We start from the raw sequence: 19,199 nt of genomic DNA on the forward strand, positions 1-19,199 counted from the left end.
CCCACCCACCCCCATATATCCAGCCATCTGTTAGGGTCTGTTCAATAAATCGCTGGATAAGTGCCTGTTTTAGCGCAATGTTGCCGATTAGCAACGTGAATATATCTTATATAAGACCTGGAAAACGACACCGAACCGAAGGCCGACGAACGCTGTTTGCAAAGTTTAGTGTGTCACTATCTCGAGCACAATTGTGCACAATCGCGTGCACAATAGGATCAATTCGGGGACACGTGCGACTCGCGAGACCCCGGCTGTCAATGGCCAGTATGACAATGGACCCCCACTGCGCCGCGACTCGCCACGCACGAGACAGGGGGCGTTTATTATGCTTAGACGTTTGTTGTTGAAAATGCTCAATATTGTGATAAAGTCATAAACAACAAAGTCTTAATCATATCAAGATTTTTACTTAAAAATTAAAAAGTCCTATCTGTCAGTTATTGTTAATGTGAACCAATATTCAAAATCAAACAGATTGATGCAAAACAAGTTAATTACACCAATCCTTAAATACAGTTATTATGTCGTGACAATTATTGGAACGATAGCCCTGCTTTAAATTCGCTTGGCTAAAGTTCTGTCCGTTCATAATGACACCAATCGATTCGACAATCATATCAACAATATTCTACTGGCGGCAGAATATGACGCTAAAAATGTAAGAAAACAACTGAACTGAACAACGCACCCACCTGCTCTGTGCACAGAGAGCTGTCAAAATCACTTAAATACGCACTCATGGAAGAGCGTCTCTTTACGCAGCAAACACCAGGCACACAGTGTGTTTAATGAAGTGGAAAAATCCTAATCCAACCGACTAATGAAGACAATCGATTAAGATAGTTAGTTAACACGCGCGTTAAACCCGAACAAGGAATGTTTATGTTCAACATTTCTAACTGTGAAGATATACATCGTTGTATTGTAGTTAGGACTTTATTTCTCTTGCAGGTCTGGTACTGTCCGCTTATTCCGACGTTACATCGAAGTCTCTATGTCAAATAGAGAGTAAAGACAAACAAGATCATAATCCCAAATCATACGGAATTACTGGTTTGGAGTTGTTGGCCTATAGGTGTGCCATTTTTTCTCTTTCTAAGAGCAAAAATTAAACTGAACATATTTACAAATTCATGCTATCATGTCAAAAAAAATGTTAATAAGAGGACAATATTGAAGATGGCTAAAACTTTCTGTCTTGTTGACTAAGCAAACTGGCCTTTGTGCATGTGTGAAAGTGATCTTTGTATACATTTAAGCATCAATCCTAAGGTTTCAATAGCATATAACATATTTTATCTATACTTATCATATCAGTTGTGATGGCATGATTTATGATGACCATTTTAAGTGTTCAATATGTTTCGATTTTCCTGGCCAATCAGGCTATTACTCTTTCATTGTTTTAAGAACTCCTAATTTGCAAAATAAAGCACTGCCCACGCGTGCATCCGGGAGCAAACCCTGCCTCTCGAAAACTTCTGGCCACGAGCCCGCCACGCGCGTTTGGATGAATTGATGGTGGGTGGGACGCAGGAGGGTGGGGCTTACCAGGCTAAATGCAAAAAAATCAGCTCAGTCTTGTCATTCTGAGATGAACATTCCTCGCGCATTGATGGCTATTTGAGGAAGCAGCAGAGTTTGGATTCATTAAGAGAGAAACGCAGGGACTCTGAACTCATCGCTCGTCTTTTCAACATTTTCTTTTACTTTGCACAGAGTGAACTGAATTCAAACAGGTGAGACCACAGTCTTTATCAGTCTACAGTTAAGACGTAAAGATGTCAATGCTCCTATTCTGGACAAACTTGTTAAGGAGAACTTGCGTAACTTTATAGGACATCTCTTTGATAGGATTTTATGGTTAATTGCAATCAACTGTCAGTTTCATATATTGCAGTCGTGTTTGTGCTTTTTAAATTTAGAATTCATTCACACAAGTCTCTTATCATCCTTTTCCTTAAAGTGCGCAGTAATGAAGTTTTTTTTTTTTTTTTTTGTCTTTTTCCGAGGTCTGAGATTCTTTTTTTTCTTTTAATATAAATATAACTAATATGCAGTTTTTTAGGCGACATAATTTTATTCTGTAATTTTTTTTAAATGTCAGGTTCCTGTGGCTTTCCCATGTCTGTGTTGAGTTTCATGTCCCCTATTTTAATCTTTGAGCTTTATATTCTGAGTAAATCCTGTCCTGTCCCAGATTGACAGCGTCCACAGCATAACAGCAGGGGACCATTTAGACACATTATTCTAAAAACAAGCCTCTATTGTCAGAATATATCACAACAAAATAATGTCAGGGTTTCCTTAAAATAGTTTTACTGTGATGCTCTCATGAGATGAGTGAGCTGTCCACAATGAAGTGCTGAAATGAGAGCACTCCGTGAATAGTTTCTCTGCAGATTATCACAATTATCTTTTTGTTCTTGCATCATGCTTGTGTACATACAGGTAGTAAACACATTGAGATTGTATCTGTTCATTGACTGATTTTGGTTTCTGTGTTGATCTTCACAGGTCAAAATGATGCCCAAACCATTTGGAAAGAGCGGCGATGTGAGTGAGCTGGTCAGCTCCCTTGGCTGGCTGGAGGATGATGGTAGCTCTCAGGACGGAGATGAAAGCCCTGAAATGAGAGGACGACACAACCTAACTGGAGGGAGCCGGATCCACTCCTGCACAGAGCTTGGTAGTGAGGACATGGAGGAGGAAGATGAGGAGGAAGATGAGGAGGAGATTGGAACAAATGGAGAAAATGCTCCCAAACGAAGAGGCCCTAAGAAGAAGAAAATGACCAAAGCTCGTCAGGAGAGGTTTCGTGCCCGGCGGGTCAAAGCCAATGCAAGAGAACGTTCACGGATGCACGGGTTGAATGATGCACTGGAAAGTCTTCGCAGAGTCATGCCCTGCTACTCCAAGACACAGAAGCTGTCAAAGATCGAGACTCTACGGCTGGCCCGCAACTATATCTGGGCTCTGTCAGAGGTGCTGGAGAGTGGCCAGTCCCCAGAGAGCCACGGCTTTGTGGAGATGCTGTGTAAAGGTCTGTCTCAGCCCACCAGTAACTTGGTAGCTGGCTGCTTGCAGCTGGGGCCCAGTCCCGTAATGCTCAACAAGCTAGAGGACAAGTGTGGAGGCCCTGGGGTGGGTGGCGTAGGGGGTCAGGCCAGCCATCCCCTCAGCTACCCATCTCCAGGCCTTCCAAGCCCCCCTTATGGCTCCCTGGAGGCTTCGCACCTCCTCCACATGAAGGGATACAAGGGGTCTGTGTATGACAACCCCTCCCCTAACGAGTGCAGCAGCGGCACCCCTCCATACGACGGGCCCCTCACTCCTCCTCTTAGCATCAGTGGCAACTTTGCCCTTAAGCAAGAGCCTTCTCCCAATGAGTCAGAGAGGAACTACACACCCCACACCGGCCACCATGCCCACTACCTCTCATCCCACCATTACCCCCTGTCCACGGCAGGGGGGCCTCAGGGCCATCCACTTTTTCAGGCCTCACGTTACGAGATGCCCCTGGATGTGGCCTTCGACTCATTCACTTCGTCTCACATGATCAGCTCACAGATGGGCACAATCTAAAGTGTGAGGGAGCAGTGTAAAGGATGTTGAAACTTTGCTAGGGTAAAAGACTTCTCTTGAATTAACTGCTGTAAGAATAACAGTTGTGATACTGACTGTACAGAGAAAACGGTTTGCATTTATGTTGTTTTGGACTCTGGGAGCTCTGATGTTTAGAGAAAGACTCAACTCAATCTACCTGATATAAACATGCACCCATGACTTTAAATAATTCATGTAATTTATATATTTTTTATGATGGTCCTTATTTAGATTTTAATTCCAGCTGTTAATTTTATTTCTCCCATTAGTTGTTACAAAATGACTGGAGATGATTTTACCAAATCCACTCAGCACACAAGAATGACCCCTGAGTTTCTGTGGAGTGATTCAACCAAAACATGAACAGTCAGAAAATATACATGTCTGCATTTATGAAATAAAATTGATCATGAAGTCATCCTAACTAAATCGTGCACAACCAATGCTCCGCCTGGCCATAAGAAAAAGCAATGCATTTATTTATATCAGTATTTAATATTTATTTTGATACTGTCTTGTCCTTTTTAAAAGAAGTTTCTCAGCACATCTTTTTTTTGTTTTACTGTCTTCTTGGTTTGGTGTAACTGTCATCTGTACTGTATTTAATTTATTTATTTGAGGTCTTTCAGGTACTTGTTCATTGGTGTCACTATTTTTGTCATACTGTTCTGTTGTAAATATTTCGCTGTTTCGCACTTAATTGAATAAATATTCTTATATTATATTTCTACATAAACCCTTTCAGCTTTGTGTTTCTTTTGTCATGCTGTCATGTGCAGTTCAAATAAGGTCCATATATACTATTATAGTGGACAGTACAATGCTGCTGAATAGATTATTCTTTATGCAGAACAGATCAAAGGTCATAATTAGGTTAGGTTTTTCTGTAAATTGACTTCTTTTCATAATGTTGCCACAACAAATGTGCAGACCTCCGGATGTTTCTCAGTGCTATATATTTAGAAGTGTTATTTGTTTATGTCATACAGATTTACATAAAAATCCAAAGATCTTTTTTGTTGGAATACATACATTCAAACATAGAGATACCAGTTTACAGACCAAGTTAATCGAACAAGAGTTCCCTTTTCATTTATAAGATGTCAAGCTGACAACATCAACAGATGTACATGATATAGCAGTTATACAATTCAGGCTTAATAAGCCTAAAAATACTTATTACTCAGAATTAGAATCGATACAATAAATGTGAAAAAGAACAAAGTGTCTTTTTTAAAAGAACGATAAAGTGATTTAGTTTTATTTCACAAACACAACGGTACTCTGATATTCTGCAAAACAGATAAAAAAGTGTAAGACATAAATGCTGAATTTAAGGAGTGTGGTCGTGCAATAGAGATCTGTTGCAGGATGTGTGATTGTTGGTGTTTGTGTGTGTATGATCATTCAGAAGTGCACCACAGGGTCCATCAGGTCAGGCAGCAGGGCTGTTGTGGGCCATGGGAAAGCAGCTCTGGGGAACAGGTGAACATGTCACAGAGGCTTTTCTGAGTCTCTTTCTCCCACATGTCCCATTTTCCCATCCAGCTCATGCCAAAACACTGTGGGGCAAAAGCTCATTTCAAAGACTTTTTCTACATAAATTGACAGTCATGGAGGGAATGAAATATAATGCATTGTAATGTCCATTTCTAGCTTCGATCAAATCTGTTCTATGGTTCCTAAAACATTTATATCACTCATCAAATGGCAAAAGTCAAAGTTTTGACTTTAGTAATGGTGTTTAAGGACATGATGGCTCTTGATAGAAACAAAGAATATAGCCTAGAGGTGGGAGAACAAGAACTGTTGCGGTCAAGTGTTTATCATTGTGGTCCTTAAGGCCATTATAAGAAGAGGAAGGTGCCTTGGAGGCTGTTGTCCAAGAGGACGCCCCCCTCTTCAACTACCTCTCCAAAGGTTTGTCTTTTCCAGTCCCAGCAACAGTGCTGAAGGGACGAAGGGGAAAAAGGGAACGATTGTTTTACTGGGCGCCACTGGTCCATTGTGAACGCAGCCTGTTCTTTCTCTTGACCTGTGACCTGTATTGTTGTGTGGCTTCTCGTAGGGAGGGCAGACAGCTGGGGGAACTGCGGGGGGCTGATGGACAGCTGGGCCAATTTGGGGAGAGAGAGAAGGGAGTGAGAGCATGAAAGAGATGGGTTCGAGAGAGGGAAAAGGAGGAGAGGGAAGAAAAGGAGAGGGTACGTCGGGTGACGGAGGTCCTTGCTCCTCATTCACATTTTTGTCCTCTGAGCGCAGCTCTGGCAGAGGAGTGACACATAGCTTTACACACACAGACATTTGGCATGTGAAAAAGTACTGGCAGAGTAAGCTGGCACACTCCCCCTTTGTGTTTTTGCTCTTTTGTTTTAAAAAGAAAAGTTTTGTTTCGTGAGTGTGTATGTTGGGGAGGGGTTTGTGGATTATCTTTTAGAGTCCCAATACATAAGTGGGTAGATATTGACATAATCCAGACATATTAATTTTGGATTCAAGGTTACAGAATACAGAGATGGAAAACAGTCGCTGGGATTCATGGCATGGCAGAGACACAGTTTGAAAAATACATGGTACATAAAATAAGAAATATAAGGGTGTACAGTAACTTTAGATCGGATTTTTTCTCCAGGCTTAATTTGTCCCAAATCCACAAGATGTATTTTAATATACAAACAAGGGAAAAAAGTTGATCCTGACAAAATAACTTTAAGTCTCTTGAAAAAAAATAAAATAAAAAATAGTCATCTTCTGGTAAAAACTAAAGCCCTAATAATATGGACAATTTTATTGTAGTAAGGTGACTTGTCATGCAAAACTTAATTTATCCCACAGTTTGCTTGAAAACTTGCTTACAAAATCCCTGACTGTACAGTGTATTTTGCAAACTGAGGCTAAGATTTATTGTATTAAATGGCTCTTATACATGATAAGGGGACAATGGTATTTTAATGTGAAGTAAACACAGGCTCTATAAAACCATGTCGGCCGAGACGACAGGCGGCAGAGCACGACCTGTGGCACAATCCCCTGGGACAGAAAGGTCATGTCATACAGCACAACACAGAAAAAAATGCAACTGCTTCTGTGATATTTGTGGATTTTATTTTTTGTTATATTTAAGATGCAAACTGCATGAATCCTACTCGCAACATGTTATGTGAACCAGAAGATGAATCATTTTGGCAGATTAAGCTGAGCTAAAAGAGTTAGCTTGCTGTCTCGTGCATATATTCCAGTTTCTGTGGGCCTCACGCTTAATCCACTGGCCAAACAAGAGTGGCTCCCACTAAAATGAAAAGGTCCTGATCCATAGGAGCGAGATGGAAGGATAAAGCATTGTGATTAAGATTGTATTAATGGGGCCATGGGATGCTGGAAGGCTTTAATCAGTGTCTGTGGGCCAGTAATCCCTCTGCCTTTAAGCTGGGGCCAACAGAGTGATCCCCCCTGCTCTCAGGCCACAGTGCGCATGCACACACATACAAACACACACTCACGCCCCCTCTGTGGGGAACATAGGAATATATGAGCGCTCAGGTTGAGAGGTGGAGCAACCCAAAAAAAAAAGAGACGGCCGTGACTTAGAGAGGCAGCTGGTAGAAGAAAGAAGGAGAAGATGGATGGAGGGAGATGTGGGAAGACACAGAAGGAAACAATGAAGGATAGAGAGGATGGAGCTATATGAGAAGATGTAGGAACTAAAGGAAGAGAGAATTTAAATAATGAGGACTGGCATGGTCACGGTCAACATGCTGGAATCATTTAAATATACATTTAAAAAACTTTAACTTACCTTTGTTTTATTGACAAATGGCAAAACATTACACATAGTAATACATTAGTCCAATCATTCCAACTCTAAAAAGTCTAGTGGTAAGGTTTAAATTAAGTTCCAACAATTACTTTAAAGTTTTTGACTGGTTTTCTTTCTGTATTGTCTTGTATGATTTTACTTAATGTTACATTGATCTCTTATTATGCAGCTCAGTAAATGCCTATAGCATAATATGATTGTATGCAAAGTGTAACCATACAAAAATGAATGTTAATATTCATGCCTGAATGTGGTTATGTACTGTAACTATGACTGGTATACAATACAATTTCTGTGATTACATGCGTTTCTTTTTCTTTTTTTTCATGTTATATTGCTTTTTTCTTTCTCCTCTAACCCCCACCACATCTGACATTCAAACATGTGCACATACAGTCATCAACATAAGCCTCACATTATTTATACCTTTTTACCCCTGAGTTTTTAAACTCTTCTATCATATCCCATCACCCACGCATTTACTATAACCGGGTCCTTTTAAAGTTTATTTTTGTTCTGCATGTGTGGAGTTTTTTTTGTATATCTTCATTGCTAAAATATACATGCACAATTTTTCAAAGTAAGTGAGAACCACCACAGTTTGGTCTGAGAAACAGCTAAGAAAATGTAACGTTACAACTTGTTCTACTGATGTAGGAAGACACAAAGGAGGAAAAAATACATGTTAGGGGAGGAAAGAGGGCAGCTCGCACGCTCATTACGCCGGATCGGGTGTAAAAGGTGACATTGGTGCATGCAGATAAGGGGTGGGCCTTCTCCTCCCAGAGTCTGAGAGTATTAGGGTGTTGGAGTTAAAGAGTTTCTAATGGGATCTGGATGCAGTCGTGTTTACCCTGCACCCCCCTTACCCGCCCCCCTCACTGCACGCCCACTGCATTGTGGAAGTTGCTGGGCTTTGGAATACCACAATGGGGCTGAGTGTAGGGACAGATGGAGGTCTCTTTTGGAAGCGGGCACACACACACACAAAAAAAAAAAACAGCCAAAGGTAGGAGGGCCGAGGTATCAGTCAGCATGCCCTACTGCCAGTGATGCAGGAGAAATAAAAACAAAAAGGGATTTTAAACGGTTTAATTTGCTCACATATATACATTATTCTGATTTGCTTACTATATATTCTCTTAAAACTGAAATTGTTAAAAAATGCGCACACAAACTGCAGAGCTGGAAGCATATGGCTGACGCATATTAAAAAAAAGTCCAGTCCATGTTGTTCATTTCAATACTTCACTGAAAGTTGTGATACAGTATACAAAATAAAATGTACACTATTTGAAATAAATTAAATGTACACGTCAGCCATATGTTTCCAGCTCTGCAGTTTTTTTGCATACATTTTTCAGAAATAAGACAAAGCCACACCAACACTTTTTGAAACATTTGAAACATCAGGGTCAGACGTCACATTTCTCTTGTGGTAATTCTTTAGAAAAACTGCAAAAAACAATCAAACCTTTTGAATTATGTAGCTTCGGGTTTTTCTTAGTATGTGTACTAAAAGCGAAGAATTCCATGGGGAAACATGCAAATTTAGGTCTAATCTGATATGTGGCTCATTTATCCTTTGTTTACCAACGGCTGAACCAGGTCATGAGGGAGGTTAAATGCTGATGTCATTAATGTAGCCTGGTGCAGTCAGTGTGTAGAGCATCAGGGTTTACCGAAAGAAGCTGCTGAGGAGCGGGGAGAAGCATTGGAGGAGGGTCAGAGGGAGGTACCAGGCACAGAAGCAACAGATGGGGCCTGATGGAGAGCTAAGGTTGTAAACTTTCTGTTGGTAACATCTGTCCGTTTGTCCTTCTGCTACACTCACTGTTTAGTTTGTTTCGCTGAAACACAATTAGAAATCTACAGAGGAGGCCGTGCATGTCACAGCATATTAATTAGATCAGAAAATAATCCATGTGCAGTAGAGCAATGCAGATTCCTATTAGCTTAATGACTTGTTTTATTTGAACAGATTTATTTTAATAAATGCAATAAAGTGGGGTGAGAGAAAACATATGAAGCCCCTGCTTTAGTGATGATCCAATCAAATCATCAGTTTTGCACCGTTCCCACACATAAGCCCATCTATCACATCTGTGCCACTCAGCGACGGAATTCCCATAATGCTGTTGTCTTTGTTCATTTTCTGGAGCACACATAAGTGGATTTACATGGATGTGGGCATAAACCCTGATTAGAGTTACATTAGCAATCACTGTAAACACTCTTCATAATCTGCGCATTTATGCAAATGCCACACCATAAATCAAATGACATCCCATTTCTCACCCTTTTTTGTTTTGGGAATCATATCTGCTGCATTTTCCTTAATACTCTCTTTGATAGATGACAGCTACACATTTCTAAAATGGAAACTTTTGGCCATTATAACAAAGTATTAATACGCGAGTGAATATCTTGGAAAAGAATCCATTTTTACGAGCACAAGAAAATTCTCTGAAAACATGGTACCAAAGTTGTTTCATTGGAAAGGTTACATCACTTGCGTATTTAACTTTTTTTTGGCAAAAATATTCTCTCTTCAATTTGTTCTGCAGCGAGCGGATAAAGGAGAATTAAGCAGCTGATCTGGGCTCAGTGTCCAGAGTGTTACATTAGACATTAATCCACAACAGAGGAAGGTTGGAAAAGGTCTAGCAGATTTTAATCCTGCACTCCCTGCAGCCAAGCCTCCTATCAGAAACACATAACTGAGGGACTGAGAACCAAGATCTTCAATTTAAAACTCATTAGACTTTACATTGGAAAATAGTACTGTTAAACCTTCTTGAAATGCTAAAATAAAAGCAGTGATGCATCCAGTGTGACAGAGCTTTCTCCGTGCATTTACTGCACAACTTCAGCCTCCTTCAGGGTTTCCTAAATCTCAGTTCTCCTGATGGGGTTAAGCGAGTGTCCTGGTGAGCCCTCTCGGAGCACACTGTCCCCCTATATGTAACAGATGTTACTGGGGCAACAGTTGGTATTGAAAAGGAGGGGCTTTAGGCCATCTGTCCAGGGTCAAGGTTTGAAAAGGGGTGGTAGAGATGGTGGCACGTTCAGGAAAATGGTAAGTATTTGGTTTGAAAAGAGGGAATATAGCCCACATTGTGATCCTGCTCAATGTGCGCTTTCATTACAGATTGCTTTTGTGAAGTTCTGAGTGTGAGACTGCAGAATGAGTGTGTGAGGAGGGGACACTGATGCATTAAGCCAAATGCACCATCTTGTGGCTAAAGACAGTACTACAAGAAAATGAAGGCCTCTGAACTTTATTGAATTTTTAAACTGCCATTAAATAAAACCATTTGATAATGTAGTACAAATAGGACATTTGATTCCACTCATATAGACTTCAACTGAGATTTAAGGCCCTCAAGCGTCTGGTCTATTTCATCCCGCAAAAATGCCATCTTCTTATGAAAAACCTTTCTCTGAAAAGAAAAAGAATTACATAAGCTGGAAAGTCTCTGCATAATTATTATTTTGGTAGAACATCACCTTTTTGATCTTCATTGTTTACTTACGATGTAGATCTTCAGTCTGTCTTTTTCCATGTGGTAGAATTCAGCTACAGTCAGCTCTGTGAAGTCTTTCCTCATGGTCAGGAAGCCACATTTGGGGGAGCGCTTTACATGCTCAAACCTTGGCCGAAAAAAAAAAACATGATTGACGACAATAATAGACAATCTTGTTTTTGTAACAGGATAAAATCTATTTGGCAGCCATCCTTTCTTTTATTGGCTATAATTATGTGTAGAATAAAAATATGTTTAATGGCTATACTGTGATATTTATATTTCTATATTTTATATACTGCTAAAATTACATCTCATACTGTGATATTTATATTTCTATATTTTATATACTGCTAAAATTACATCTCATACTGTGATATTTATATTTTATATATTGCAAAAAATAACATTTCATACTGTGATATTTATATTTCTATATTTTATATACTGCTAAAATTACATTTCATACAGTGAAAATAGTTATATTTTTCTTTATACCCTGCTATGGTTCACGTCTCATACAATGCACTATTTATATTTTACACCCTGCTATTTCGTACTGTGCAAGAAATCTGATGTCAATTTATCCATTTAAATTTATCCATTTCATTTTAGTATGCTGCAACTGTAAATGAGTCCTACCACACATATCCCACCTTCCGTTAACTAGGGTCACTTTTTTTTCTGACCCATACTCTTGTTGTTGTTTTTTTGTTTATAGCAGTGTAAACTTTAAGGTGAAGCTAAGTAATCTTGTTGTACAATTTGTATAATGACAATAAAGGCATTCTAGTTTATATATGTAAAACTCAACTCTGAGTTAGTATTTTAAAAAATGTATTATAAAATTATTAAAATCTGAGCTGCACTACTTACACTTTTTAGCTCAAATTGTGACAAAAAGTTAACATCCAAATTAGTTGAGGTATGCCAAGCTTTTTCTTTTCTCACCGTGGATCATCATCTGGCTCCCAGCCCTCCAGCTCAATTAAACAGAAGAAACAGCATGCAACATCAGGCTCATTTTCACTTGGGCAGTGCACAAACCCAGCCATGGCCATCTGCAAAGACAAAAAACAAAGATACTTTCATTTACTATTTTTGATAGTACTGTAAATTAAAAACAAGCAGTCAAATTAGGAAGTTTATGAGCTGTTAACTCTGTGACAAAGATGACAAGTGCAATTTAAGAACATGGCTGGGTGAGGATTAGTGTGAGGGAAACTGAAACAAGAGGAGGATCTCCTTTTGGAGTTGGGGTTGAGCACTGGTAACATGGCATCATCGAGTGTGCTGTCAGCGGCTCATACATCATGACATGACCAGGGTGGGTAAAGGGTCTGTGCACCCGTCACCCAATGCTAAGAAACTAAATCTGGCACCTGCTTAGATATACATCACAAAGCTGTCACATCCTTGGATTTAAGGTTGTGGTATTATATGGCTATGCAAACAAGGTAGGGGTATACCTGTTATTTCATGATCAGACATATCAAGAATCTATTTGGTTACATTAATTTTGTTATTTTTTTAGAGCTAAGAGAACACAAAATCCTCCAAATTATTTAAAAGCTTTTAACAATGGGATAGGCAGACTTCAAAGGCTCTCCCATGCATACACTGTTTTACCTTTTCAGGTGTGCAATTACATTCCTCTCTAAAAGGCCACTCTCCAAAGCTCTGCTCCCTTAAGTCCTGACTGTACATTTTGTTATATGACATAAACCTGTTTGCTAGGATGTCTATGCTTGCCATCTGTGCCCCAAAAAAGATTCAACCTACTTTAGCTCATACTGTGGTTGTTTATGTGGAGACTTGCACAACTCTACAGGTGTTTTTACTTTGGGCTGATTGGACTCTGATTACATGTAAAGTGGGCAGGGTCACAGTTCAGTTAACTTGAAGCAGAAACTCCCATTTCTATCTGAGTCTTAATCTTTGTAACATACATGAAAAGATATAGACTGGGTTCTCGATCGTGTGTGCAGGATTTGTTCTGTTCTTTTGGTTTGCAGTACTTTGCTGTCTGAGTACTTTTGATCAAGCCTGTCTCACTAAATCATCCTACATTAAAATATATCAACTTGTGCCAACAAAAGCTGTGTCACAAAGGCCAATAATAATAATGTTGAAATTTCCTGACCTAGTCGAGTGCATCAGAAATAATCAGCCAACCTCTATTCATCACGTGTTTGAAATGTTGTTTTCTTCTTGTCTTGAAAACAAACCTGAAAAGCTTGCAATTCTTCTGTTTATCATATCTGCATCATGATGCTGTTATTTTAACAAACTTAATTCTTTTTGCTTTATGTTTTTATTAAAATGTTATAATAACATTTAAGTCAATGTGATTTTAAAAATGAACCCATTATGTTTTTTAAACATAACCGATATATAATCCCAATCTGATGAGGGTCAGCTCCAACAAGTCCTCCAATTTATACGACCGTAGAGGTTGGAGGGCAGACTCACTTCTACTAAATCTCGCCTATGGCCATAAGGTCATCTCACCCTCCCTCCGGTAAAATCAAGATGATTTTAACTTTTTTTTTCCAGTGATAGTGCCATTATTTTTAATAAAATATTCTAAAGTCAGTTTAAATAATGATGTCATCACATATTAGCTCTTTAGTTTGTATCATTACCCTCTAGATTACATTGTTTAACAAAAAAATATAATGAAACATTTTACAACCTACAAACAAGTAATGAGATTATTCTACTATAGTTTAATCTCTGCACAAGGTAGGGACAAGGGCTAAGGGTATGTTTATGAAAAGTCAGAGCCTCCTATGTGCTCGGCCTGTTCAATGCAGTTTTGTTCTCTGCACTAAAGAAGTAAAAATGTGAGTCAGTTTCTTTCTAAAAAGTTTTGAGATTACATTTTCAATAGAACTGTAGGGACGATTCTTTTTAAGCTAAATCTAAAATCAATGTATCACAATGAGGAAATGTTGTACTCTAAAAACTGTCATTTGAAATAATCCTATGATTTTTGTAACTACAGGTTTTATAAAACCACATATAAATAATGAGGACAAACTTACATTTACTGCAACTTATTATGCTTTTTATGCGGTTTAATATTATCTACTAAAACTCTGAAGTCCAATCAAATGTTAAAGTAGTCCTCACATACTGTATATCTTGAAAGTCAATGAACATTACTCCCCCTGTTGGACATTTCAGCAATCTGTTTGTTGTTTTGATGAATGCTCCTTTCTTTCTCTTCTCTTGTCATGGTATATAATGAAGCATCAAACAGAAAAGGCCCATTTGCACAGCTCAGTCCCATGTGAATATAAAGATCATATTTCACACTTTTTGGCCTTAAATATAAAAAACCTAATAGACATAATAGGCAGAAATTCCACTGCCCAGTTTAATGGTTTGTGTTGTAAACTTAGCTGTCCTGTTCATGACTGTGAGAGACGGGGACAGTCCTGATGAGCAGTGTGTCCCTGTAACACTATCCTTCAGGGCCTCTTGGTGCTGAAATGTGCTTACAACTGTAAACTGCTGTCCTTTCCCCCTTCTTACCTTATGTTACAGCAGAGAACCTGAAGGGAGCTGAACCAAGCCTGCCTGCTTGAGACTTAATGATTTGTTTATGTGTATCACTCTCTTTGAAATCTTTTTTTTACTAGTGGTTTTGACATGCAAGGGCACTTTCCTTATTTGACAGTTTAAGACTTAAATTAATCAGACATCTGCTGTACATTTCATGTTACTGTAAGTGGCCTGTACTGTGGGTGGCTGCAGACATTGCAGAATAGCATTAGCCTCTGAATTTTGGTATGGGTGTGTTAGCTTTCCATTATGTTAAAACTTTTTTTCTGTACCAGAGGTACAAGGTTTCACAGTTTGCCTTTCTTCTGGGTGATTCTTTCAGAGACGGTCTTGGCTGTTAGAGTATTTGTGCCATGTGTTAAACCCCAAATTTACAGATAGGGATTTATCTGCCCCCTGAGCACTATATCTCACTTCTAGTCCTCGTGCCTCCATTGACATTTGATTCTTCCTCCTCCAGTGTCATCTCTACTTCTGCCTTCTACCCTCTGCTGTCTCCGTCCTATGATACAGCTGCCCCCGCTTATTACAGTCTCCTACGATAAGCTGCAGGAATCTCCTGCTCTGGCTTTGTTTTCACACATTTCTGAGAGTGACACAGAGGGGAGGGAGTAGAGAGGATGCAGAGAGGTGAAGGGGAGGTGAGAGAGGTGATGTTTGTGGTCTCTATTCTCACATGTCCTTTGCATTGCCACTGCGGGTTTAGAGATACATTTTCATTTTTTTGTTTGGAATCTTTTCAAATTACCGTAAGTACAACGTTTGCGATCTTTCCGGCTGTTGTTCTTCCACCTGAGGGGCCCTAACTGTTTTTCAGTATCACAGAGGAAAAAGTGTTTTTTCAGTGCGTCTGTTCAGGTTGGAGATTCTCTAAGAAAGAGCAGCAGGAGGACCAGAAGTACGATCAATGTGGAGCACAGGTAAGAAAGCTATTTATTACCATCTGCTCTTACCACATGTTTTTGCTTCCTTCTGAAATGATGCAGTACTGTCTCCGCACGAAGCGAGGAACACATTTGCTTCTTCCTTTTAGAGCAAGATTGTGTTAGTTTTGGGTGCTAAAAATATGGACCCATAAATATACGTTTGTTAAAATGATTGATCAAATGTGTGTATGTGAGTTATAGAGAGTACAGTTCTCGGCTTTAACACATTTTGTGTCCTCTTGGAGCTGACAAATGTCATGACAGGCCCACCTGTCTCCTGCTGCTCTCACATCCATACACAACACTGCACAGTTGAGCAACACTGTTGTTATCTTGTATGTGTGTGACTTGGGTGTACAGGTTTACATACAGTATGTGGGTCTGTTTGCAGGGCTAGTATAGGCTGTTTGTTTGCAACTTTACATGATAGGTTTTTGCATCTTGAGTAAAACATTTTATTAGAAAAAAAAAAAAGAAATAAAAATGAGATGTGTGTCTAATAAGTGTGTGAAGGAGACTGAAGCAGGGATGAAGTTCACCCTTGACCTCAATGGAGATCATCTTCCACATCTCTCTCAGCTGAGGAATGTCTTGGCTTCAGAAATAGACTATGATCTAAGGCAGAGATAATTACTTCAAACTGCCGTAGTGTCATCTAAAGTACACTCATAATTGCATAACAATGATATGAAATGTGTCAGCCACAGTATTGTATCTGTTTAAAACAGCTTAATAGCAATAAATATAGCAACATTTTAAGTGGAATTAAGAATAAGCAGAAGTGGTGCAAGAGAGTGATGTGAATGTGGTTGGAAAGAAGGGTGATCTGTTCTCCTGTGCTGGTGTAAAAATGTCATGGACGTGTGACTGTATTTCAGTCAACATCAACATTCTCCATCTCTGTTGGCAGGACGGCACACCCACCTGTGTACACATGCACCCGTGAATCCTATAAAAACCTGTAGACTATTCATTTTCCCCTGGAAGCTGTATTGGCATAATGACAATTTGAACTGAGAGTATGTCATACTTACAATGTCGGGCTGCAACTACAGATTCTTTCTTTATGAGCAGCCGAAGTAGCACATCTCAGTGAAAGTCTGAAATATATTTCCCTATATGATCAACAACCAAAAACCTAAAGAAATAAGATTTCATGTTGTGTGACCTTGATTCATACCTGCTGATATTCTCTCAATGAATGTCCCACATTTATATAAGCAGCAAGGAAAGATTGAGAATCTAAAAAGGGTTGTGCAAATGTCGATACACTGCTGAGAATTCTTGTTGTGACATGAAGAAAAAGAAAACAGTCTAACAGCGCCTGCTTTTATTTATGACAAGCAGTTATATCATACCCTGGAAATCTGGGCCATGTTTTAGATGTTTGTATGAAAACAACTTTCACAACTCCCTCTCTGTTTCATACTCAAAAAAATATTTTTTTAACAACTATTTCCCATATTGACCTGTTTCAAACTGGTAGTCAATTGTCACACAGTAAGAACAGTATTAACTTACCCTGAAATTGTGACACATTACAATGAAGTTTCTAAACTTACCCTTTGCTTTTTTATGCATATCAGTAAAGAGGGTTTACGACAACTCCAATCCATAAACAAAACAATTCTCTATTTGAAAAAACTCAAATTACTTGATTTATTTCAGTTTTTTCTAAGGACGTTCAGTACTGTACAGCTGGCCGTATTTCCTGCACATATCCACACCTGATCAATAGTCTAAATTTAGTGAGCCGATTATCCGTCAGAGTTGCAAACTGATATGCTGAACCATCAGACTTGGAGGCTCGAGCCAGTTCAAGGGGAATGTAGAGGTCTTTTCATTCATACTGTACTGAGCTAGCTTACTCTATCGTCACTCTTTAGATAGAGTGTGTGCCGTGACAAACTTAATTTCAGTGAAGACGTACTTTGCTATGCTTTTGTACTGTTATTTATTGGCCGCTAGCCCTGATTAAATGCTTTGCCACATTATGAGTTGTGTGTGTGGGTGGGTGGGTGTAAGTATGATGATGCCCTGTGCTTGCCTTGTCCTTTCACCTTTGACCTTCATGGGCAGCCTCTGAATTCACCACCATAATGCCAGGAGACACCTCAAGCATGAAATACGACCAAGGCGTGAACCCTGTATCAACAAAAAATCCTTTTGATACACCACACAAAACTCCAGGGAAAGAAAAAAAAGATAAACTAACATTTCTGGAAAGTCACACAGAGCCTGCAGGCCCAAGCTCATGAAATATGAAAATAATTTATGATCAACAGAAGTTGCATTTTGACACTATGTTTGAGCTGTTGGAAGAGTGAGTTACAGCCTGTCTGGATTTCAGTAATTGTAGATTTACTGGGTTTTTCTGCAGCAGGAATACTGTATAGTGTATGAATGGAGGAGTTTGATGCCCTCTCTTAGGCTTGATATATCTCTCACGTTTGGCCTGCTGCACTTCGCCTGACTCTCTTTTCTGTTGATAATAAAGACATCCAGAAAGGACTTGCTTCAGGTTGAGTTTTTAGTAAAGATAGCTTTCTGCATAAAATATACACTGTATACTTCTCATACCCTCTCACATACCATAAATACTGAACCAGCTGTGCCTCATGTCTGTTTAGTCCCCTGATTTAACCCTGTCTGTGTTGACATGGCTCTGGGGACACATTACACTCTCAGTTTACATGTCATTTTTCATCACAGAAATTTTCCAGACACCTAGCACCAGCTAACACCACGGTCTTTTAAGCAGGACTACTCTTGTCTGATTTCCAGACTGTGTTTAAAGGGGATCAAGCCTGTGTTCTCCATGTACACCAGTAGAGGGCAGAATAGGCCAATCCCCATCCAGATTCAGAGCTGGTGGTCAGGACATAAACCCAATTGCTCCCACTACAGCGCCAGTGAACAAGGTAACTTATACTTCATACTGATGAACGCTTTTTATAGCAGATTCTGCCATCAGTGTGTAAATGTGTTCTCCATGCGTGAATGTGACACGCTAAGTAAAAAGTGTTTTGGGTGGTCAAAAAACTAGAAAAGAGCTAAACCAGCTCATATCTATTGAACATGTAGTTAAACAAACAAAAAAACAACAGCAATTCTGTCACATCAGCGCTTGCTTTGTTTACATGTTTTATACTGCCGTAAAATACAAATGTTTGTTTTATTTATATTTAGGGTTGGACATCTTTTACATAACCAAATTTGCCTTGAACTCTAGATAAGTTCCACTGACTCGCAAAATGTGTGTAAAAAAAGTTCCCATCACAGCCCTGATGAGCCTGAGGATTCAACTGTAGGACAGCACTCACACACTCAACAGGAGCACACTTCAATGTCTATGAGTGTTGAATTGGGGATTCAGCCTTTGAGTCCCCTCTCTTCCTTTAAATGTGTTTGTATGTATGTTCACTTGTGGTAATGATATTCTGGGACCTCTCGTTTAAAATTGTTTTTCCACAAAGCAACCTTTTATTGAGACTCTGACTTATTTTGCTGTTGCAGTGTAAGTTTTATTTTCTGTTTTCTTTTTAAATGCTCTGTTTAAAAAACAAGTTATTACTGTCTACACACTTACTTATTCTGTACCTATACCAAAGTAAACTGTAACAAAAGTCAGACTTACTTTTAAGTTAGGGTGAGGGTTCAGGTTGGGCGTATGGTGCCGAGATGACTTACATCAACAAGTCTGTGTGTGTAGGTTTGGGTGGAGGTATTAGCTGACAGGTGTCCTGATGC

The 19,199-nt window shown here is 39.3% G+C and overlaps 3 protein-coding genes across 3 annotated transcripts in view; 2 read left to right on the forward strand and 1 right to left on the reverse strand.

Annotated features, from left to right (window-relative positions):
* The first annotated feature begins 1,605 nt into the window (after positions 1–1,605).
* On the forward strand, positions 1,606–4,339 carry neurod4 (neuronal differentiation 4). Its single transcript, XM_079359841.1, has 2 exons — positions 1,606–1,742; positions 2,521–4,339. Exon 2 carries the CDS (start codon positions 2,527–2,529, stop codon positions 3,586–3,588), a length of 1,062 nt encoding a protein of 353 aa, XP_079215967.1. The 5' UTR covers positions 1,606–1,742; positions 2,521–2,526; the 3' UTR covers positions 3,589–4,339.
* A 6,352-nt stretch (positions 4,340–10,691) lies between these two features.
* On the reverse strand, positions 10,692–12,769 carry birc5b (baculoviral IAP repeat containing 5b). The gene is made up of 4 exons (XM_079360104.1): positions 12,583–12,769; positions 11,905–12,014; positions 10,963–11,080; positions 10,692–10,869 (listed from the first exon to the last, which is right to left on the reverse strand). Exons 1-4 carry the CDS (start codon positions 12,706–12,708, stop codon positions 10,780–10,782), a joined length of 444 nt encoding a protein of 147 aa, XP_079216230.1. The 5' UTR covers positions 12,709–12,769; the 3' UTR covers positions 10,692–10,779.
* Positions 12,770–15,182: 2,413 nt separating this feature from the next.
* Positions 15,183–19,199, forward strand: part of znf385a (zinc finger protein 385A) — a 62,155-nt gene continuing 58,138 nt past the window's right edge. Inside the window, exon 1 of the mRNA XM_079358791.1 lies at positions 15,183–15,443. Within this exon, the coding sequence (XP_079214917.1) occupies positions 15,431–15,443 (13 nt within the window). The 5' untranslated portion in view covers positions 15,183–15,430. The remainder of the gene's footprint in view (positions 15,444–19,199) is intronic.

Source organism: Symphodus melops (assembly GCF_947650265.1).
Source record: "Symphodus melops genome assembly, chromosome: 13".
Classification (NCBI taxonomy): domain Eukaryota; kingdom Metazoa; phylum Chordata; class Actinopteri; order Labriformes; family Labridae; genus Symphodus; species Symphodus melops.